General features: G+C 34.9%; 1 protein-coding gene across 1 annotated transcript in view; it reads right to left on the bottom strand.

Moving 5' to 3' along the window:
* Positions 1 to 25,022, bottom strand: part of LOC110459475 (fibrocystin-L-like) — an 81,170-nt gene that overhangs the window by 41,840 nt on the left and 14,308 nt on the right. Inside the window, exons 3-25 of the mRNA XM_021511755.1 lie at positions 24,004 to 24,088; positions 23,163 to 23,220; positions 22,451 to 22,541; positions 18,941 to 18,991; positions 18,042 to 18,121; positions 17,445 to 17,487; positions 16,817 to 16,881; positions 14,758 to 14,868; positions 14,561 to 14,650; positions 13,723 to 13,997; positions 13,337 to 13,428; positions 11,361 to 11,656; positions 9,497 to 9,643; positions 8,735 to 8,889; positions 7,806 to 8,039; positions 6,979 to 7,112; positions 6,450 to 6,610; positions 5,499 to 5,653; positions 4,762 to 4,861; positions 3,524 to 3,675; positions 2,114 to 2,236; positions 1,647 to 1,752; positions 553 to 819 (exon numbers count right to left, since the gene is read on the bottom strand). Coding sequence (XP_021367430.1) covers positions 553 to 819; positions 1,647 to 1,752; positions 2,114 to 2,236; positions 3,524 to 3,675; positions 4,762 to 4,861; positions 5,499 to 5,653; positions 6,450 to 6,610; positions 6,979 to 7,112; positions 7,806 to 8,039; positions 8,735 to 8,889; positions 9,497 to 9,643; positions 11,361 to 11,656; positions 13,337 to 13,428; positions 13,723 to 13,997; positions 14,561 to 14,650; positions 14,758 to 14,868; positions 16,817 to 16,881; positions 17,445 to 17,487; positions 18,042 to 18,121; positions 18,941 to 18,991; positions 22,451 to 22,541; positions 23,163 to 23,220; positions 24,004 to 24,088 — 3,071 coding nt within the window. The remainder of the gene's footprint in view (positions 1 to 552; positions 820 to 1,646; positions 1,753 to 2,113; positions 2,237 to 3,523; positions 3,676 to 4,761; positions 4,862 to 5,498; positions 5,654 to 6,449; positions 6,611 to 6,978; positions 7,113 to 7,805; positions 8,040 to 8,734; positions 8,890 to 9,496; positions 9,644 to 11,360; positions 11,657 to 13,336; positions 13,429 to 13,722; positions 13,998 to 14,560; positions 14,651 to 14,757; positions 14,869 to 16,816; positions 16,882 to 17,444; positions 17,488 to 18,041; positions 18,122 to 18,940; positions 18,992 to 22,450; positions 22,542 to 23,162; positions 23,221 to 24,003; positions 24,089 to 25,022) is intronic.

Here is a 25,022-nt window from a genome sequence, read left to right as displayed (position 1 = left end):
CAAATATAAACAAATGAAAGGGCCACATGGGCATCACTGAAAGCTTACAGGACAAATATACTGCTTTTTATTACATTTTTCGGCGTCATCTGTTTCACCAGAATCATATCATACAAACCTAGCTATATTGTAAGTAGTATATATTCCTCAAAGAGGGAATCAATGTAGTCACAACGAAACCCAAAGACAAACACGTAACTACAATTTTCATATCAAAAGAGTGAAAACGATATTTCGCAAAGAGGTAATAATTAAATCTGCGTTTAAGAAGATTAAGTTAAAATGTAATTTTAAGAATTAAACCAACAACACCTTTATCACTTCTTACAAAACCAAGGTATTTCTGAAACGTTCGTCATCTCACAGTGGCTATCGCTTTTGCCATTTTAACATGTAGTATATCTTTGTAAACGTAATGTTCATAAATTAAATGAATTATCCTATCGGGTTCTTGTTTATATCTATACCGACAAACGCAGCATTGTGATATTAAGCTACCTAACAGGTTGGACAGATATGCGTATGTTTTAAGTTTGCGACTGATATGTTTACCTCCTATTCCTGACGAGTTAGGACTAATACTTGTTATATGTGTATTGTACGTATACGTCTGGTCGGTTGTATTATGTTTCGCGTAACCCGATCCGGCCACGTTCACCATAACCTTGTACTCTCCATTAGGTCCTAATCCAGTGTTGCACGAGATCGACGAAGCGGTTGCCGTAGTAACCACACAGTCCACTCCTCCTATAGTGACAGTGTTCCTAGATCCATCGTTGAAGCCTGTACCAGTTATTGTAATTGTCGTGTTCGGTGGTCCTAGAATAATGAAGATTAAAAATGAAATACTGAATTCATCAAATGTTCGAAACGAAAGTATAACGGTGAAAAGAAATACTCCGTATTTCTGCTACACTAAACTATGAGTATAGTAAACTCTTTTGCAACCAAAACAATTAGTGTAATAAAATGAACAGCTACAATAAAACCTGCAATAAAGTACATTGAGAGTAAACAAGGTGTTCCGAAGGGTAATTGTCTTCTGCTTTATCGACGACAGTCACCATGTAAACCTAGGTCAAATATATGCCCTTGTTCTAGTCGACCACTGGCACATACATCAATTCAATGCCTAATGACAGATTAAACTGTGTCGTTTTTGGAACTTGAGACGCTGATTTCTGAATACAATGATTGTAAAATATTGTCACTTGTGTGTAAAGAACATATTTTGCAGTTGTTGGTACACTAGGAGTATACTTGTAGACATTAGTGTATTCATTTTAAGGTACGAGGATTTTGCCCTAGGTAAGAAGATCAATCCGTATTCTGCAGCATGACCACATTAATCGCCTTGTGCGATCTTGAATTCGGATAGAGTTACATTTTTTCAGAAAAGTGCATTAACAACTATGTTTTCTGAGAGATGGTATGTTTGGTTCTATAGCAATATCAGGATTTAAACACGAATACGAACAAATATTAAGGATAGGTATATAAAGTATGAACGATTACATTTTATACGTTGGATCTCAACTTCCAAACAGTGTGACACCAATCCTGATGATATCTATAGTGAGGTTGTCTTCATCAGGCTTTGATCGATCGACTTTATCAGACAAATATAACACATGATTAAACCGTACCTGTTGTCGGCCATGATTGATTCACGATTGGCGTTGAACTCTCCAAATACTCAAATGAACAGTCACCGGTACATTTTGTTGGAACGCCACTGTTTATTACCGTCACCTGTTCAACATCATCAAACATTTCATAAACATAAGGTTCCACTATAAGTATATCAGTACAGATACACCAACTAATGAAGATGTAAACTAGGCATTACAGGGTTGGCGGTGAAACAAAAATTGTCTCAGAAAGTGCTCTAAAATGTATTTGTTTATTACAACATGCATTTGTGTTGTACTTGTCAATTAAATTAACATAACTATACAGGTTTCTAGTTGAATTGCATGTAAACACTTAAACTATTAGACAAACTTAACGATTTAATCTGACAATTCCTGTCTAATTGCACACGTCATAGTATTGTGAGTGTATTAATCTGTTGTTGTTTACAACTAACTACTGCTGTAGTACGCCGTTTTACCTGCTGTTTCGCATGTGGAGTCCTCAAGTGTTCACCGGGTATAGGGTCCATAAGTAAATGGCCATCGACCAGACTGACTGCCGTGACGTTAATGTTCCTCCCAGTGACAAAAGTGTCGTTGATCTACAACAGGCAACATATTTAGTCGTACAATATGTAATTTGAGCACGATAGCAGTGATGTTAATGTGCATTGTAACACAATTCAACAAGAATTCAGTAGGATATCCCGAATTTTAAATCACAAAAACGTTTATATGTTTTCCTGTTCGTATAAATTTGATATTGCGTTTGTTCTGAAAGATGAATCTACGTAGATAAATGTTTAAGTCTGTGGTATCATATAATCCATAGAACTAAGGAAAATCGGCCTTCGATCAGGTATTATCAAACTTTTTTATTTATGCTATGATTTTCTGCCAATACCATGTGTTTATTAAAACAAAAATTAATGGACCTTCTAACAAAGCGATGATTTTATATAAAAAAAACACACTAGGTGTTCAAAATAGAAGTATTCTTATTCAACCAAGCATCAACTTTCTGTTAAGATATTAAAGATGTTTTAGTGTCCTATGTTAGTACTGGTCTAATACCATTTCCAAACACCTGGCACTTGTTATTACTTTAAATGGAACTTTGGAACTCTCGGAACTTACATTTGATAAGTACCTTTAAAGAGTGTGAAAGATACATTTCCAATTCGAGGGTGATTATTTTGGTTGTCTAGCGCAAGGCTCTGTCGAGAGTTGGATAACTAAATAGTCACCCAGTGGGTTGGAATGTTCTTTGTAACACTCTCGAGCGGGGACATGATTGTTCTCCGTTTAGTCCAATTCTATTGTTAGATATAATACTTTTATGTATTTGTAACCTGTTTTTATCATGTTTTGCACAACATGTCGCCCGTCGAAATCTTATTTTGACGTCATATCCTGTTTCCATGATATCTTGGTATTGTTTCTTTTCACGTGTTTTTTACATACGCTATGTGGGTGACAGAAAAGTAATGAACACATACAACGGGATAAATCTCTGTGAACAATTAGGGATAAGCATTATTCACAGATTGTATACACTTAGCGCTATATTAGTGAAGTTTTCATATATTCATTAATTGGGAAAATGTCATATTTTCTAGTTTTTAATGTTGGTTGTGTTTTACAGACAGGAAAAGCATGCGTTTTACTTTAATCAATCAAATAACCAAATTAGCAGTTTTTGTATATTTTGTTTATTTTGTTTTTGCCGAGGTCATTCGAGGATATTAAGATCATCATCCAAAGAATGTCTGTAATCTTACTTTCATTTTATCAGTGTTTTCGACTAACGTTAACACCTGTCGGTTCCTCATAATTGATGTACATTTTCATACGCACAGTTACAGAAATCGTACTGTAAGATGACTCACCTGGAACAGTTCCAGATCTCCAGGATTTGTATAAAACTCCACATTGATATCGAAATGAAACAAACGGTTGCCTATCCGTTGAACGTGAGCATCAATAGGAATTTCCTCAAATCTGGACCCGAAATCTTCGTCGCTAATGTTGACCGGTATACCTTTAAGTGTAAACAATGATACTTTCAGAATCAAAATAAGTATTAATCATGTCGTCTTGACTATTTCTCTTTAATCGATTCATCGAACAGGTTACTAATTTTTGATATCTACAATGCCATCACGGAGACAGGAATGCCTATCACAATATTATATAACAGACGATTCTAACACTAATTTCTACCTATTAACCGAATACTGATCTGGATAATATATAAGAATCGATCAAATACAAACTTATCATTAAAGTTTGCTTTACATATGTCCATGTCTTTTATTAAAAATATGATATGACATGTTGCATGGAAACATTTCTGAAACATATTCTCTATCATATATTGACTATCATTGAAGGTAGTTAATTGTATTGAAGTGTGCTTAAAGCAGAGGTAGACAGAGACATCTCGCCCCCATTCCTTTTAACAGGCTTTTATATTTTGCGATATGCACAAATACTACAAAAGGAAGCGCCATTCCAACAAATATTTAGGAGATTCAAAATGCCAAATGAATATTCCATTTGAAAGGTACCAATACATCTCTGTATTAAAATATAATTTGGAGTCTTTGTTACAACGGATAATTAATGTTTCAACTAGTATCTCATTTACATGTTAACTGTGTTAAAATTAATTCTGGCTTCAAGAATACGGTCAACCTCGGGAACTGATAGCCCACCAGCAAGAGTACCTCGTGATATTTTATAATCGCTATAAATTCGAAATAAGAAAGAGGTGGTTGCATGCCCGGTATATAATAAGATGCGAGATTTATTTGTTTAGTATTCATAAGAAATACTAATTTGTTTTGAACAAAACAGTAATTGAAAACATGTTTTGCGAGCTTTCGAAAACGGCTGATTCCTTGAAAAACAAGTCACTAAGATGCAATATGCAGAGTAAACTTGTTCAGAACAAACTTAGCATGTATCGGTATATCATTCACATACCGTGAAAGTCGAAGAAGCCTTTTACTTGTAAATGATGTAACACGTTCATTTTCCACTTAACCATATATAGCAACCAAATATTGCCTATATCAACAATATCAAACAAAAATATATTGATTTTTCCTCATCGGCTACATACCATAGATAGTCTTTCCTAAAAGAGTGAGATCAAATGTTCCGCTGATTGGTTCAGACGCGCGCTCAAGTCTCGTTACTGTCACGTCTGCTCCTGTAGGCCTCTTTGGAATTAAATTTATTTATTAAAATTAAATTTATTTATATATCATTTAGAAGCAAACTGAACATTATCAATAAATTAGGTTTATTTCATTCCGTGATGTTTTATTTCTTCCATGTTATGATTAATAAAATCTGTAAACTGTGTCATTGTTTCTTTTTCTTTTTTTATTGAATGGAATATAAAGTCCTAAGAAGACATAATACTTTTTACTCTATAATACTGAAGCTATCAATTATTCCTGAAAACGAAAATATATCTTAACGGTATGACCAGTACATAATAAAAGATATCATAACGTGTTACAATTCAGTGAAAAAACAATAGGAAAGTGTACAACTGATGAAAGGTTCCACCAAACATTCCTTCAACTTAATTACATTTGTCTATGTGCGATTCAGATACATATGATCAATTCAAAACTCATAAACTATATTTTTATATTATTTGTTTAATGCCGCAGAGGACTCGAAAAAAATAGCTGAACTAAAGAGAGTTATTTAAAGAGCGCTATATTGGTGTTCTGATGACTGTAATATTCCTTCTCTAGTCTTTATCAACCCTTTGATCCAGATGGCCGTTAAAATGGTCAGCGTTGGGCATGAGCTTGTTATAAGACTGGTGGGTTAGGCACATACCTGGCTATTTTTTGTTGTAATCATAGGATAGCCGTGTCCGCCATAGGCAGCTGTAAAGGTGGCCTCGTATGTACCGTTTTTATAATCCGCCACGTCAACATCAACGATTCCGTATCCGTTCGGCATGGACGGCAAACGCAGTTCGTGGGCATTGACTTTTGAAAAATAGAATATGTATTTGTCTTAATAACAAACAGAAATTGCTTCTTCTAATAATACAATGTTAGCATTACACACACTAGTAAGCTGTGTAATAATAATTGCTTATAGCAATTTACATTAGTCAGACCTATGACACAGGATTATCTAAAACACGATCGGTCTACACAATCACTCCTGGTTCCTCAACGTTGAAACCGAAAGATTGCGTTATGTTTCAATATTCATTTTTCACTGATCAAAGGATCAGTGTGTCATAGTTTGTATGATAAACGTCTTAAATCAATAGTTTAAGGACAAATGAACACAAAGCTTTATACGATAGTGAACAATTTAATTAAAAATAATTAGGAAAGCTTTGATACTTCAATAAATTATCAAATCAAATTATAATATTGTGCCGTTTTATTTACTCTGTATGAGTTCAAGCAGACTCAAACGATATAAACAAATAAAATATTGTCTAAGACATTCAAACGAATATTTATATATGCAAGTTGCAAGTCTAACAATGTAATTATGCAAATTATTAACTCCAACAAAACTAGTGATTAAGTGAATTGCATCCTAAAGAAGAAAATTGGCGTTCAAGTTCAGGAAAAGATGTCAAATCACACACTGTAAAATCTCGATACCCGACATGTTGTCGTTATTTGAATACCAGGTTTATGGGGTATTGTTAGCTATCCTGTTATTATTTTCCAATGTCATTAACATTATCCTACTAATTTCAAAGAGGTGTAAAATCGAATTAAATGAATGTGTGATCAGTGTTTTGACTTCATTACTTACCACTATCTGATGTGGTTCGTTCGTCTCCAAAGAACAACGAATCAACGAACATATCACCATCCCCTCTAAATACATACATATGAATAATATTAACTTCCACAGCATCAACCGGTTTATTATTCCACACAAGGTCTCTCAAGTCGTGGCATCCGTAAGTCCACCTAAAAACCCGGAAAAGGGACATTATTATTATGATATGTAATACATTGTATCGCAAACGATGCTCATGTTGTTGCTTGTGGTTTGAATGCAGAAATGAAGGTTCTAGCGCGATGACAATACACAATCACGTGCGAGATATTCTCATACTTGATCAATGTATACATGGAGTTCAATCTAATCCTTTAAAACATTAAGTCGCTAAAGCGATGCATGGACCTTGACGTCGGCACCCTTAAACACAAAATGGGCCTCGCTTTCTCGGTATTTCTCAAACTGAACCGATTCATGAAGCTTAATCAAATTCCATACAGTATTTGATTCGCTTGAGCGATGACAAAGCAATCTGAATCAGGGCAGTGACACGTACCTTGATAAGTCATTGGATGGCGTGAAGAAGGTTTTCAAGTTTACCCAAGCTTTTGCAGTTCTTCCTCCAGTAAATACATTTTTTACATACATCCTCAACAGAGGTTGTATATCTCCCTTGTATGCCATACAGAACTACGGACAACAGAAACTAATATTAACTCTTTAAATAGTTTAGGAGCATTTCATTTTGCGCGTTTTATTACGATTATCAATTACCACTCCCTGGCAAAATGCTTACTATGTAATAGCATTTGGCTCAGTTGAGAAGAAACCGCGGATTCTATAATGTTTGCAAAACAATTCTTACATAACCCGATGATAAAAAGAACCTGAATGCTTATAATTAAATTCAATCAATTGTCGTAAAAATAAATCATCACAAACAATATCGATAAATTGATTGTTAATAGTCGCACGTTATAAAGTGCGCAATAATAGACAATGAAAGTAGTTCTGGGGACATGCCTTATTTTTAAATGTTCATAAAACAATGAAATATTTTTTTCGGCTAATCATATTTGAGTATTTCTTATGAAAACAAAGAATAATGAATGATATTGATATGTATTTATTCTTTATTTTTTCAGGAAAATCTATATTTATGGTACTTAAACAACTAGGTATAAAATGCATGCTTTCATTAATCCATCATGATTACCAATATATGGTAAAAGTTTTTTTAAAGAAAAGAGTGAAGAACTATAAATTGTGTTGTTCTTGTGATTTAGAATGCTGATAATATTAAACTTATAAATAAAACAAATAATAACCTGACTGCTGTCGTTTTTAAAAGTTTACATATCAGTGAAGTTAACCTCTACTTACATATGGATATCTGCTAAGCTTGACTTCTGGGGTATAGGAGTTGTGAAGGAGCATATCAGGGTTCATTACGACTCCATTTCCACAAAAAGCTTCAACCGTATTTGTCCATTCGTTTCGAAATGTATACGGTAACGAACCTTCGTCTTCAAAATCGTAACAGAGAAAGCATCGCGGTTGCTTAACTATGTAAGTCGGACATTGTGAGGTAAGCATGGTTTTGAGAGCGGCTTGCATCTAAATGTTGGAATAAATCAATAAAAACATAAACAATGATAAAAACTCATATCAGCATGAAACACAAGTTCATGAAAGGAAAGCAAGACAAATAAATTATTTATTTATTTTCTGAAGAAGCTCAAATATCTTCTAATCGAAATTTACAGGTTTTTTTCTGGAGTGTATGCAACATATTTCGTTTTCCCTGAATATGTGCTTGTCAAACATTTTCCTTTTAGCAACATTTATTGCTTTATAACGTGTATTGCTGGCTTTCACGCGAGGCTGTATATCAACAATGAGGATACTATTTGGCCTCACACTCGGTGATAATGTAATAATTGTATATATAATAAGTCTGTGTTTTTCAGCTGACAATACGATCGACTGTATTGCAAATATTTGCAATTGCAACAACTATAGTACTTTAAAATGTCTTTTGTCTTTATTCGTTCATTTGTCTTCCACATCAAACATACTGAAATGTGAAATTGTTTGTAAGAACAAAAAGCGGCGTTCACGTCTTTGTGGCAAAAACAATCAAATACAAATCACTTTAGCTAAATGGAAGATCACATAGATGTGTTTTATTACAATTCAATTCAATGAACACATAAGATAGAATAGCTAGATGAAATGACTCTATGAATTGCCACACTTCATAATTATTTTGCTTTTTTCTGAAACAATATAATTATTTAACGTAATATTACCTGCTTTTCGTTGGCATCAGTGCTAACAAGTGGACCTGGAACACCTTCCATAAATAGTCCTGCACTTTCACCATTCGGAACCCCCTCTTGTGTGGTGGTCACATCTATATTGAGATCCCCAGACACGAGTTTCACTTGAAGGTCAGGAAAGTCACCTAAAATGGATGATGACTTATATCACCATTCTGGTCTTCAGGCCAAAGCTCACATGATATTGGAATGATTGAAATTGTGCTTCAAGATACACATTTACGTAAACTATCAATACAGTTTGCTGGTGCTGTTTCCGCAGTTAACCTAAATATGCAGACTAAAAGGGTGATATGCCAAACTACAAGTATAACACTTAATTGCATATAGTTACATTTTAAAATAAGGTGCTGACTTATCATATTATCGTTTATTATACTCTTCTTATACTCTTCTTATTTTACAACAATTATGATTCTAACTAGTAAATATGAAAGCGCATTCTGGTCCCCCTATATGCCCTTTGAACGTCCGATCGGGGGAACAAGCCCCAACCGTCTTCGTGAAAATGCACTACGCATGGAGCATTCCTTTCGATGTGAAACAAGACGATTACGAACGTATGCATATTAGCAAAATCTTTACAAATAGCAATCTCTTGTATATTGCCCGCGGGCAATAGTTCTTGAGCAACGAAATAATAGTTTTGGATATGCGGGCAATGCACAAGACATTACGGTAAAGTGTTTTTTTTTAAACTTGACTGATAATATGCTAATGCATACAACTAACCTCTGTCAGAGTTGATGGTTATGATATACACATACACGCCATTTTGATCGCTTCTTGTAACTGAAATCAAGTCACCCGGGGAAAATATCGGTAGTAGGTTTAGTTCAGTTTTCATAACACTTTCACTGCAGGCATATGATAGTGTTCCTGAAAAAAGGAAGTGAAAACAGTACAAATCTACACAAACAACATATATTGATCACACTAGAGAATTTGAAACTTTGAAAGGCTTGTGTATTACGCATTGTACGGGTACATATATATAAAAATATTAGAAACGGAATACTGTTCATTAGAATTATCAATTGATAATAACGTTATATACAAAATGACAACACATATCAATGGACAGTGCCTGTTAGTTCAGTATAATTACTTTATCAATGATGAGTGCTTGTTAGTTCAGTATAATTACTATATCAATACAGATGCACGTAACACAGGCACACATACATGTGACTTGACCTTTAAAACTTAGTAATAGATACAGTATGCCACAAATGAATTTAACTGCATCGTACAGCTGTTTCGGCTTTCTATGCATCATTGGTGATGCTAGGGGTCATGAAGGTGGGAAACCAATTGCCTAAATCACTTGAGGAGAGGGCTTTTATAAGTTGTCATAACTTGTGCCCATTCCTCTTGCTTGATTTTAGAAGCAATACAATATGTTTAAACTAAACTAAACAGAGGGGCGGGTGCCAAATACATGGAAAGTATGAATTTCAAATTCAGTGACGAACTCATTTATTTCTAATTAAAAAGTTAATAAAGTATTATATTATGAACCGTGCCAGAACTCATAATAAACATATTTTACAAAACTGGTTTCACTAAACTTTCATGAAATTCATGTTTATATATCTTTCACACTGTTTGTTTGTTTTGATGATTGTACCGGCTCAATCAAGCTTGCATATCATTCAGAGTGATTGAAACAATTGAAATTGTCGTTTTTTTAACCACAAATCATTATCTTGAGGTTATAAAATTTGAAAACTTACGATACCTGTAATCATGATGTGAATGACGAGTGGGGTTGTTACTTATATATATGATATGGTTGTACAGTGGAGTATGTATTACGTGAATATTTCGCTACGGTAAGTTCAAATTCGAAACATAAAAGCAATCTTAAAGTATCATATGACCCTTTTTAATGATTGTCCACCAAACTTTTACATAAATGGTTTAAGATAATAGTCTAACGCTTAACATAACTATTGTGAATAATAGTCTGTTTACGAAAAAAAACAATGATGTTATTCACGTGTCTTGTCTCCGTGACCTAACCATTAACAATCATTTACAACAACCCATGAAAAGTATTCTTTTATTTAATGAGTTAAATAGTGATCGCTTTGTCAGTAAGTCCGTCCATTTATAATAAAATGATTGTGCACAAGACATATAATGAACCTTCGAACACATCGAGTTGATATTTAAACCAGTTATAGTTATATCAATGTGAAAACAGTTATACCTGATTTGGTTATAGTGGTCACCAGTCAAAGGTAATGAGTCAAAAATCATGAACAACGATAAAACTTGACCATATTTAAAATAATAAATCGTGTGTAGAAGTTAATCCGGACTGCTGTTTATAAACACCATGGTATTGTACCATTTCGTTTTACACATGAATATATTAGTACTCATACTAATGGGTTTAAATGATCAAAGGTCACAAACAAAAAGGAAGGAGTCGGATGATGGAGGTATTTTATAAGCAAATCATAGCTGAAATAAAGAAGCTGTACGAGGAATATTTAAGAATAAATCGTAATTGAAAATTGCAGATATCTTACATGAAATAATTGTCAAAATGAAAGAGCAGTGAAAAAGCTGAATGATAATAGCATACTGGTAAAAACAGAATACAATCCCAACCGGAAACCAGCGTCCAGAGGTTGTCCTGAATTCACAGATACCGTCACACGTTGAATCTCGCTTGTTCCTGTCTGTTCTGCCCAGTTAGAGAATTGGATGAGCTGTATTTCCTTCTTAAAGGTAGATCTCATTTTGACAGCCTGATTATCCCACTTCACTGCCTCAACTGTTTCTGATGACGATCCATTAAATGTGTGAGTAAACACCATGGCCGCTACTTTCGCGAAGTAGTTATGATATCCTTCCCGAAATATCACCTCAATAGGATAACTGCAAAACCCAATTTAATAATTAAGTGACAAATGATAGCAATTACAATGGTTGCATAGTTTGATAAATACATATACAACGAAAGTTTTACAGCTGACACAGAACACAACGCAAAATCAATAAAAACCCGAAACGTCCAGATGTCTTTTGCTATATATAGCTATTTGGATTGGTGCTAAAGATTGCGTTGTTTTATATCATATTTGAAGTTATTACGCCGAAGTGTTTTATGGTTGTTTATAATGTTGAGTCCAAAGTGACAGATATCAAAATTAGCAGCGTGTATGTCCTTTATTTACCTTGTATCACCTTATGTCTAAATGTAGCAGTGTCATTATTTAATGACATGTATTGATATAATATATATATCTAGTGTTTAATTTTTACATATATGTGCAAAGTCTGTATTTGCAAGTGCCTGTGGTACGTACATGTACATGCACTTGCTACACATTTTAATAGTGATTGAAAACCTTTTTGACTGGGTTCAAAGGTTAGCTATTTTTATAAGTTTAGCTAGTGGTCAGTAAGTGGTCAAGTGTTGTTTCACTCCTATATGTGACCGCTACCTGAGCTGACGTACTGTACCTGTATATATTGCAACTGAGCTTGATAATCATAGACCATGCTAATTGCGAGTATTTTGTAAATTAGCTAGTTATAGTATTGTATTTTACTATGTACGGAGATGTGTAATGTCGCGTATGTCGTATAACATTTTGTATATTATAAATTAATTGACTCGTTCAATTAATTGGTATTTTGAATTTAGCGCCATTTTGTATGAGAACAATGACTTTTGTCATTTGTCTTTTTTTGTAATTATTTTATGATTCTTACTTGTAGTGTCCACAAGTAGTATCCACAATATGACATTTATTGTGCGGTCTTCAGGCAATGGAAAGACGCTCTTCCCTATGAAGAGGAAGGTTTTGTACTTTTCTCTGAGAGTCCTTTTTGGCCTATTGTACGTTGAAGTAAATTGTGTAATATGTGTCGGTAGCTATTAAATCACTAGTGTATCTGTTGTACTTACAGATTTGATTACTATATATTTTATATATGTATAATCGTAAGGCTTATGTAAGCGTTATTCCGAGGTGTGTATTTTATCTGTAGTGATTACGACCGGGTTAGTCAGTATTTATGATTAGTAACGTTTTTATAGTGGAGCCCAATGAGGTTAACATTGTCGGGTGCGTTAATCCGTTCTGGTTATCGGCATGATTGCAAGTTGTACTAGTTCATGTTACGTAAATGTTTTAGGTTAGATAGGAATTTATTTATTGTTGTTATTTGTTGTTTTTACGGTCTTACGGACCAGTGAATAAACGGTTAAACGTTTGGATGTGTTTGGTACTCTTTGACAAGATGAACCCCCGGTAGCACACGGCTACTACATAAACATGAGTTTTACCTTCTATATGCTAAAAATAGATATTGTCTGACGCTTGAGTTTAGTTTTCTGTATGGTATAAATATATCCGATTTGACACATGAGTTTTACCTTCTGAATATATAATATAAGTACATCTGATCTGACAAATGAGATTTAACTTCTATATATATGCTATAAATACATCCAATCTGACAAATGAGATTAGATTGCTATTTGCTATAACTCCATCTGATCTGACAAATGAGTTTTACCTTCCGTATGCTATAAGTACATCTGATCACCTTTTATTTGGAAGTAAATGCATCCGTGTCGATATCTGGGAAGAAAATCTGGTGTAAGTTCTGCTATAGGTAGGACACTCGGCAATTAGCGTCTATAAAACAGAATAATTAATAAAATGGTGAAATGATCAAGAGTTATTTCTTTTAAAAAAAAGTTTTTATTAGAAAATTAGTATTCTGGTAGATTAAATTCATACATTCGCTACTCTTCAGGTTATTTTTAAAATTTAAACATTTAAGTTCTTTACGAAATTATAAATTTAAAAATCAAGTTATTTAATTTTATAAGATAAGAAAACGTTTTGAAATTAATAAAGCATCCAGGTGGATGAGAATAAAACTTGAGTAGGGAAAATAGCATAAGACATGCAATGTAATTGACTTGCCTTATTATCGTGGTTTCCATCTAGACCGAAATATAACTTAGCTCCATCGTCACACATCAGCATGAGCTTGTAGTCGCTTTCCCATGGTGGTATAAAATACCCCTGGAGTCTGCCTGTGAAGAGATTCATTTCAGTGAAGACGTTCGCGGTGTAGAAATCGTCAGTCCACATTGCAATATGCCCATTTGTAGACTCGTTGAACTGCAACACCTGATCAATATCCCTCTGGTTTCTATATGTACCGTTCCATAACTCAAGCAGCAATCCGCGATTTCCTTAAGATATAAAATGAAATGTTAGTAGCATCCTTAAATGTAAAACGATGTAAATATTTCCTTTGTTCATATCTCGCCCCAGTTTCACCGATTTTGAATTCGACTCATAGCCGACTTTTTTGCTGTATTGTATGTTTGCTGTTGCTTTTTTCTGTTGTTTACATATTATAAGCAAGGGATTAATAAAGAGGCTATGTTTCAGGTAACATGCAAAAACATAAGGTAGGTTGTTAGGCATTATTTTCCTTCTTGCCTTTTCCTTTTGACTCGAAGGGGGGCCAATTCAGAAAATCGCCAAAAGTAGTTATCAGACCATTTATGTTTATTTTTTTTATTAAATTTGAAGTTATTTTAAACAAACCAATATTGGATTTCAATTCGGTTTTGATACCCTTGTTGAGAGGTGTCCCAAAGACGCTTACGATTTTCGATCCCTTAGAATTGGACGTTTAAGTGCATTCGATTGAGATATTTTTGTAAGGCTCGGGTTGTACCTTACACATATATTTCTTAGTTCGTTCTTGACGACAAAACGACATTTGTAACAGAACAGAGTTACGAACCCGGATTAACTGGTTCAGGAACACTGGGATCACTCATAGTGCGACATGTTATTTGTGTCACCGTTCTCGTCAGGACCGCACAGTTAACACCTAAAATAAACACAATATTTTCAATTTCCAATATTTAAAATGATTAATTTGGCGACAATACAGAGAATTGAAGAATTGCAATGATACAAAGAATGTCTATATCATACCCCCAACTCTGACTGTAGGTTCTTCTATGGAGTGGTCGAAATAGTTCCCCGTGATAGTTATCACCGTTCCACCCTCTGCACTGCCAGATGTAGGGCTCACAGAATCAATGACTAAAATAGTAAACAAAGGATATAACAGACGTGCAACTTCCAGGATAAAATACAAACATAACAAATTAATACAATATTCCGTCTTTTCGTATTGCAGAGTTATCTTCTCTTGAGAGCAGGTATTGATTGTTACGTCATTGGTTTGTGTGAGAAAATTACGTCGTTTTCTCAAAAATTGATGACGTTACTCTCACAAACAAATGACGTAACAATCAATACCTGCTCTCAAGGGAAGATAACTCTGCAATACGCAAAGACGGAATACGAAAGCCGATTGACTTCGCTGGACAAATACGAACGCAACACACAAACAGATGATTTCACTTTTAAGATTTAGTAATAGATACAGTATGCAAAATAAATTACACTGCATCATACAGCTTTGTCGTCCTTTCAGGAGTCATTGGTGATCCTAGGGGCCGAAAAGTAGGAAATTATATTTATTTTTGGTATCATTTCTATAAAGCTATATATACACAAAAGTAAAAGTGTGTTTAAAGCACATGATACATTAACGACTATGTTTTAGAAATATAAATACAGTCGAACCTCGTTATCTCGAAGTCGACGGGATCGTTGGGAAACTTCGAGTTATCCGAGTATTCGAGTTAAGCGAGTTCCTATGGTTGGCATACAGCTTGGTAAAGTGTTTGGTCCAATATGAGGCTATATATGTCATTGATTTCTCTGACAATCAACGTATTTAAACAGTCGATAAATGACAAAAAGATAACTATAAAATTAAAAATAACTTATTCATAATCATATTCATTAATTGATTAATGTTACAATAAACACACATGCTGTCTCCGACCTCGTGCTATGCTGATAGAAATTTCAATGCGGAAATGAAAGTGCGCAAGTCTTTATACAAATCACTGTATTGGAGCGTACACGCTGGATTGCTCAGTTGATTTCGACATTCCGAAATGGGTATGAGTTAATCAGGAAACATATCCACATTTATAGACCCCAATGACACTTGACATCTCCTCAACACGACGTACTCAACAATAATTATCGTATTGTTCCTATAATCTCTCAATTAATTATCAGTGCCATACAAGCTCCTGTAAAAACATAAACCAACGAACCAGTCCTAGGTTGTGATTTTTACTGTGGAGCTTATTTACGCATGACCGCACACTGTGACCCATTTTCCGGTTAGAATGTGTCGGCAACTTTGGTGTAAATAAAGTGCTATTCAAATTGTTTACGGGCTCGCAGTAAGTACTAATTGTTGTTAATCAACATTGATGAAGTTTGTTTCTTTATTTGTACAAAGTGTTTTTACAGTCAAACACATTTTAATGCCATAAGTTTAATCGAAGTAATTATGACCGAGCGTAAGCTGCTCTATGAGAACGATGTTTACCGTAGCACGTATCAAATAATTAAAGAATATATGATAGACTTGTGAATCTTAAGAAACTTCGAGGTAGGATATATTTTTATGTAGGATTTTCGTTGTTGGGACCGATGTTTCACTTCGGAATATCCGAGTTTTTCGAGTTTTCAGACTTCGAATTATCAGAGTTTTTATTACTAAGATTAAGAAGAGTTTTGGCCGGGACCGATGAAATACTTCGAGTTAAACGGGGTCTTCGAGTTATACGAGTTCGAGATAACGAGGTTCGACTGTATATACATATATGATTCATTCATATAAATGGAATTCAATTGCAATTAAACGCTGACATTTTCACCAATACATGTAATATTCTTTAATGAATGAAATATTTTGTAAATATAAACTTTAAGTAACAAACAGCAACAAGAAGTTATTTGAGTGTAAATTCAGCAACAGGTAGTTTTCCGTGTTTAATAATTGCCTAAGAAAACGACAGCCTTGTTCCGAAAAATGATCATTTAAAAAAACAAAAAATATCTTACCCAATCTCAAAGGTAATTTCGATGAGGAAATAAATAATAGCAGACAGATACTTACCTGCGTAGCTCTGAAACATATACATCTGTCCATTTCCACTCATTCTGTATGTGCTTGTCGTAGATCTGTAATCATTCAAAGGATATATTTTGTACAATTTGTGGAATAGGAATTATCATCTTACACATACTGAATATAATGCTCATAATAATTTGATTAGTTGTTTTCTGTTTAGAGGTGTTATGTTGTATATTTGGATTATTTATGTTGATTTGTTAGAATTTATATTTATACATACATTCATATTCATGTAAATAATTGTACCAACAATTGTATTGTTATAATTTTCACTGCTATGAAGCGTTGTTACGAAAAAGGAATTTTAAGAATTATGATTACTCGAGATTTGAATGTTTGATATCGTGATTTCATGGAGAAAACAGACCCATTGCAAGGATCAAACTCTCGAACTTAGCATTGCCTACACGTGACCAGTGTTGCCATCAAGGAAATACACGAACAAAAACATAAAATGAGCGCCCAATTAATTAATCTTAAAGTTACTATTAGTCAGAAAAAAACTCAATTTGGCTACCTTATGGTTTGGTCTAACTAAATGATGAGTTGGTTTTCTTTTCAAATTACTTTCTGAGCGTTTCAATATTTGTATATAAGAGAATGTTCTTACGCGCCAAACTGCCCGGATATCAAGACGCTACCGTTGATAATTCCTGCAAAAATAAAAAACATCTTACTGAGAAGGTTATATATACTCAAATATTCATTCTCACGCCAAACTTCATAGATTAACAATCTGCAAATGTGAAGAAATGAGAAACGTAAGCGGTACAAACCTAGCTCATCGTCCTTCCCTAATTAGATATGACGATTCAACGGTATACCAACTAAAGCAAAAACTGTTCATCGTATCGTAGTGTGTTGATGAACAATTCTGCTTCCCAAAGTAGATCTAGATTCCTTTCTCTGTATTTAATAAGAAGTCTTTTATGTTTTCCAATATTTACAATCATTTTCATGCGCCTTTCTGCTTAAGAGATACTACTGAATTTCATCGACTTAGGGATGTGCTGATCTGAATTCTAATAAAATAAATGCCTCAGCCAAACTCAAAGAACATCCGAACATAATTCATACATGCCATTTCAGGTGTTCTGCGTTGGTATTCTTTTAAAAGAACATTGGATAACAGAAACCGCGCCGTTACCCAATGTAGCATATGATTTTGCTTGGCTATGAACAGATGAGTTAAATCAGCATACATTACCTGTTCTGGAACATGTTTCGGATAGCTTGCATGTTAAACAGCCGTTATCGCCAGTCTCGGGGGTGAGTTCAAGGAGATAGCTTAGTTGAGGGAAATAAAACGATATTTTTAACAAAAGGTTAACTTTATTATTTACTTGTTCCATAAAGATAAATAATACAGTATTAAGTGATAATTCATTTCATTGGATTTGCCTTTCTCGTGAAAGAATACACTGAAATATTTCATTTACGATGCTGTTAAAAATGCCGTTAAAGGTTCAATTTGCAATTGAAAGTATTCTTAATCTGATATAATATCCATGTCTCTCATAACTTATCAATGACTTAGTATAAGCAAATTATTACTCTGAGATACACAATGCCGTTGTGAAGTTTGCTGAAAACTCATTTTATGTTATTTTGTAATCATGTTTTCATGAAAATGTGTCAATAAGTCATGTATTTTTTTAAGAAACATTCGCCACTGACATACATTTTTTTCTTGCAGTTAAATATAATCTAACAATAATGCGACCATGTTAAGTTTTTGATTAAATCAGAATATGAACATAAAAAGTCACGTGACAAAACAAAGCTCTAGAACAAGATACTTCAAACAATAGTACTTTGATAGTGGTATTGATTCCGGAAGGTGGGACATTTCAATTAAAAGCTTAACGAGAAAAACGGCGTTAAATGCAGTTTATTTATAATGAATCGGTGAGGTGAATGAAATATAAACAAAAAAATAACAATATTTTCTAAATTGTAATAATAGTTTAAAGAGGCATATAAAGAATACAATATAACGTATATATACATTATCTGACTAGGATGTATTGCTATATATGTTATAAGTGACATTTGATTGTATGATTGTTAATAGTACTAAATAATCTGCTGAACAAAGATACTCACAATTCATCATTCTCATCCTTCATATCACAGGGATACCCGCCAACTGTTACCCTGACAACAAAAGATAAATCTATAACGTGTCGGTTATTGGGTTAACGTCGTTGATGCCGAGAGGGGCACAGACAGACACAGACAGACACAGACAGACAGACAGACAGAGGGACGGATGGAGATCAGAAAAACTGAGCCACTGCAAGAGAAATAGTTGCAATCCCATAAATCAAACACACAAAAGTACACGTGTGTAAAATGTCAGCTTAGTGTGTTACTGAAATCGACTCAAAGCTCATTTGTTGATATAGTAATACTAGCAATTACGTTAATGTATGTCGTTCACAACATTCTTCAGGGAACATAATAAAATATGTAACAACATTCATTTTTTATTCAAGCTTTCGGGCTTCGTCCTTCATCAGTGAAGAAACACCTATTTGAAATATATACTAGTACCGAAATCATACATCTTATATCAAACTTACGTGTGTTAACCTACTTAAATTTCGATTTCAAAATTCTCGTCCGTTTGTAGCAGCTATGTATGTCTGCTACAAAGCCTACTGCTTCTTCCGAAAGTGGATATACATCTCCAGCTCGTTTGTCCTGGTAATATATGCCTTATAACTTACCTTCTGATATCCACCTCTCGTTCGTTTACACTGGTCACATCTTTCCCTTAGCTTACCTTCTGATGTCCACCTCTCGTTCGTTTACACTGGTCACATCTTCCCCTTAGCTTACCTTCTAATGTCCACTTCTCGTTTGTTTGTACTGGTAATATATGCCTTATAACTTACCTTCTGATATTCACCTGTCGTCCGTGTACACTGGTCACATCTGTCCCTTAGCTTACCTTCTGATATCCACCTGTCGTCCGTTTACACTGGTCACATCTTTCCCTTAGCCCACCTTCTGATGTCCACCTCTCGTTCGTTTACACTGGTCACATCTGTCCCTTAGCTTACCTTCTGATGTCCACTTCTCGTTCGTTTGTACTGGTAATACATGCCTTATAACTTACCTTCTGATATCCACCTGTCGTCCGTTTGTACTGGTAATATATGCCTTATAACTTACCTTCTGATGTCCACCTGTCGTCCGTTTACACTGGTCACATCTGTCCCTTAAGTTGCATTCGGATATCCACCTGGCGTCCGTTTGTACTGGTAATATATGCCTTATAACTTACCTTCTGATGTCCACCTGTCGTCCGTTTACACTGGTAACATTTGTCCCTTAGCTTACCTTCTGATGTCCACTTCTCGTCCGTTTGTACTGGTAATATATGCCTTATAACTTACCTTCTGATATCCACCTCTCGTTCGTGTGTACTGCTTATATCTGAAAAATAGCTTACCTTCTAATATCCTCCTCTCGTTCGTTTGTACTGGTAATACATGCCTTATAACTTACCTTCTGATGTCCTCCTGTCGTCCGTTTACACTGGTAACATTTGTCCCTTAGCTTACCTTCTGATATCTCCCTTTCGCCCGTTTTTACTGCTCAGATACTAGCATGCACCAATAGCTTCCCTTCCGATAAACTGGACAAGTCTGACAAATTGCCATCCTTCTGATATCCACCTCTCGTTCTTTTGTAATGGTCATAAATGCCCAATAGCTTACCCCTTAGCTTACCTTCTGATATCTACCTTTCGCCCGTTTGTACTCTTCTAATGTCCACTTCTCGTTTGTTTGTACTGGTAATATAGGCCTTATAACTTACCTTCTGATCTTCCCCTGTCGTTCGTTTGTACTGGTAATATATGTCTTATAACTTACCTTCTGATATTCACCTGTCGTCCGTTTACTCTGGTCACATCTGTCCCTTAGCTTTCCTTCTGATAACCCCCCCTCGTCCGTTTGTACTGGTCATATATAGCTTACCTTTACACTGGTCACATCTTCCCCTTAGCTTACCTTCTAATGTCCACTTCTCGTTTGTTTTTACTGGTAATATATGCCTGATAACTTACCTTCTGATATTCAACTGTCGTTCGTTTGTACTGGTCACTGATATCCACCTCTCGTTCGTGTGTACTGGTCATATATGCCCAATAGGTTACCTTTTGATATCCACCTCTCGTTCGTGTGTACTGCTTATATCTGCCAAATAGCTTACCTTCTAATATCCCCCTCTCGTTCGTTTGTACTGGTCATATATGCCCAATAGGTTACCTTTTGATATCCTCCTCTCGTTCGTTTCTACTGGTCTATCTGCCCAATAGGCTACCTTCTGATATCCACCTCTCGTTCTTTTGTACTGGGCATAAATGCCCAATAGCTTACCTTCTGCTATCCACCTCTCGTTCGTTTGTAGTGGTCATATATGCCCAATAGGTTACCTTTTGATATCCTCCTCTCGTTCGTTTGTACTGGTAATAACTGCCCAATAGCTTACCTTCTGATATTGGACAAGTCTGACAAATTGCCATCCTTCTGATATCCACCTCTCGTTCTTTTGTAATGGTCATAAATGCCCAATAGCTTACCCCTTAGCTTACCTTCTGATATCTCCCTTTCGCCCGTTTTTACTGCTCAGATACTAGCATGCACCAATAGCTTCCCTTCCGACAAACTGGACAAGTCTGACAAATTGCCAACCTTCTGATATCCTCCTCTCTTCGTTTGTACTGCTTATATCTGTCTCATAACAAACCTTCTGATATCCACCTCTCGTTCTTTTGTACTGGGCATAAATGCCCAATAGCTTACCCCTTAGCTTACCTTCTGATATCTACCTTTCGCCCGTTTGTACTGTGTCGTCCGTTTACACTGGTCACATCTTTCCCTTAGCTTACCTTCTGATATCTCCCTTTCGCCCGTTTTTACTGCTCAGATACTAGCATGCACCAATAGCTTCCCTTCCGACAAACTGGACAAGTCTGACAAATTGCCATCCTTCTGATATCCACCTCTCGTTCGTGTGTACTGCTTATATCTGAAAAATAGCTTACCTTCTAATATCCACCTCTCGTTCGTTTGTACTGATCATATCTGCCCAATAGCTTACCTTCAGATATCCACCTCTCGTTCGTTTGTAGTGGTCATATATGCCCAATAGGTTACCTTTTGATATCCACCTCTCGTTCGTGTGTACTGGTCATATATGCCCAATAGATTACCTTTTGATATCCACCTCTCGTTCGTCTGTACTGGTCATATCTGCCCAATAGCTTACCTTCTGTACATCTCCAGCTCCTTTGTCCTGGTAATATATGCCTTATAAATTACCTTCTGATATTAACCTGTCGTTCGTTTGTACTGGTAATAACGTCCCAATAGCTTACCTTCTGATATCCACCTCTCGTTCTTTTGTACTGGTCATAACTGCCCAATAGCTTACCTTCTGATATCCACCTCTCGTTCGTTTGTACTGGTCATATCTGCCCAATAGCTTACCTTCTGATATCCACCTCTCGTTCGTTTGTACTGGTCATATCTGCCCAATAGCTTACCTTCTGATATCCACCTCTCGTTCGTTTGTACTGGTCATATCTGCCCAATAGCTTACCTTCTGATATCCACCTCTCGTTCGTTTGTACTGGTCATATCTGCTCCAAAGCTGCTCGTGTATATCCTTCCACATATGGTCAACAGCGTACCTTCAAACAGAGTGTGTCAGATTTATCAAATTATTAACTCATACCACGTTATATGGATCGGTTTATTACTTATATATAGTATAATCATAGAAAACAGATGATATTCATTTTCAGCTCAGTGTAATATGATAATAAATATATTAGTCATAGCATAGATGAAAAATTATTTAAATGTATGATTTGCTATTGCTAGGTACGCACGATAATACAATGTGGAAACAAAAACTTGTTTTGGATAACCGTCCTTTTTCTATTGCCATTTGTTATTTACAGTTACATACTTTTATAATACATGATATATGAAACATATCCACAGTAGGTAAGTAGGAGATACCATACATCTGACAGTTAATATTGCACGAGCTCTCCAACCCACAAACAAAACAGGTTAGAATCAGTGGTTTGTGTTATATCATGTGTCTCATGGTTACTTAACAAGGACTGTTTTAACTGTCAATCAAGCTGTTACCGCAATCTTCATTCGTGTATTCCATATGTGAACAGCTCGCGTGAGTATTGAAATAAAAAGTAAACTTGATTAAAAATAGTAATGATCAGTACAAGGTAAATAAAAATTATTTAAAATAAATTAATAAATAAACCCTGAACGTCTTTACTTACCTGGTGGGCCGGAAGTTGGAGTCAGTGTTTTTATCTCTGGAGTGTTCCATTTATATGGCTATAAAACAATAGCATGATTCCTAAATACTATTTGACATATATTGGGTCTTTAGTGAGATTTCATTTAATATAAATACATAAATTAATTTTTAATATCCTAAACGATAAATAATTTTAATTTTAAAAAAGAATGAGAGGATTTCAAAATTAATTTCCATTCATCTCTGTCTGACATTAAAGATGTAAATCTAAAAATTATTTTAAATAAAAATCTACACAAAACTACGTAATTATCACGTCAAAATAAAACAAACTATATAATTGAAAGCACAATTGTATTATAAACAGTCCCTTGTGTCAACAGATATAGTTTAATTACAACGACCTGTTATGTTTAAATCGTTAACTATATTGATTACGTATGAGTCGATAATCATATAGGGAGTACAGGTAGAACTATGTTACAAGTATACTTAGTATGTAAGCGTTTAAAAATTGGAGATTGTTGATAGCAGACAGTATTACGGACAACCAGTCTCAGTACGCGTTTCTATACTCTCCTCGATACACCTGATCATCAATAAAAAGGGGGGCATACCTACACATACAATGTAACCAGCCAGCATGAATATTCCGAGGAAACGTCAAGGCGTCAGAGAATTTGTGTCGGACCATATATTTAAAATGTATGTGCATAACGTTTAATATCAATATGTAACCTTTTTACTATACGCTTACGTGCGTCTGAGCTGTATACAATCTGTGGAAAAATCGATATGTCGCGTCTTAGATATTCTATTAAATGTAATCAATAACATATATATATAATAAAAAGACCTACCCTATAATTACACCATCTACAGGTCACCAACTCTCCTCCGTCCACCGATACGTACGGTTTGTACAGGGCATACGGCATGCCAGGTCTGAAGGGGAATGGTAAATCATGATAAAATATTTTACATTTCTATGGTGACCTAAATCTGAGGCATTCTACAATACAAATGTATCATACACGAAAAAATAAACAATAATAGATAGCAGTTAAAACCACGCATACTTAGAAACATAAACAAAATAATTATTGAAAATTGAAAATTATTGACAAGAAAATTAAAAAAAATATTACCAAGTGGTTTACACATTGATTCGTAACAGCTAGTTGGAGACTAATGGTTATCACTAAGGATTTATAAGTATGGTTGCTAGGTAACAAACTACTTCAAATACATGAACAAGGGAGATAATCTATGCACTGTCCAATAAGCATACATCAGATGCGTGTATTGTAGTCTGTATCATACATATAAACAATACATGGAGTAAATAACTGACAGGATATTCATGTTACACATAAAAACAAATGGGCAGTTATATTTTTATCCATACTATGCAGTTCCGGATTTACCTCATCTTCGAAAAGCAGTTGTTAAGCTCACTAACGTAATTTGCAGCACGTCATGGCAAAACAAATTGCACAAAATTAGCTATTTGATTGGTTGCAAGTATAAAAAACGGACCATTTGCTAGGTTGATATATGTCCTTTGACGATTACTTAAGTATGACATCCTGTTTAAGACCGGTCAATTTTACCGCTATGCTGCAGCGCAACTCTTTTGCTGTGCATTAAACGACCAAATACAGAGCATGCACAGCAAGACATTTTTCAGAGGTGCAGATAATGTTACTTAACGTAACTGATGGAATTCTGAGGATGGACGTAAATAGGAAATGACATTTCATCTATCTTTTATCTGTTAACCCTAACGCAGTGTACGGTATGTGATTATTCAGTAACAACTGTCGTTATTACAGATACTGGACATTTTAATATGACAGCTTTTATGGGGGTGGGGGTG

This window comes from Mizuhopecten yessoensis, unplaced genomic scaffold (assembly GCF_002113885.1).
Source record: "Mizuhopecten yessoensis strain PY_sf001 unplaced genomic scaffold, ASM211388v2 scaffold10087, whole genome shotgun sequence".
Lineage (NCBI taxonomy): Eukaryota > Metazoa > Mollusca > Bivalvia > Pectinida > Pectinidae > Mizuhopecten > Mizuhopecten yessoensis.
The sequence above is the reverse complement of the archived record's forward strand: the minus strand, read 5'-3'. Positions and strand labels throughout refer to the sequence as shown.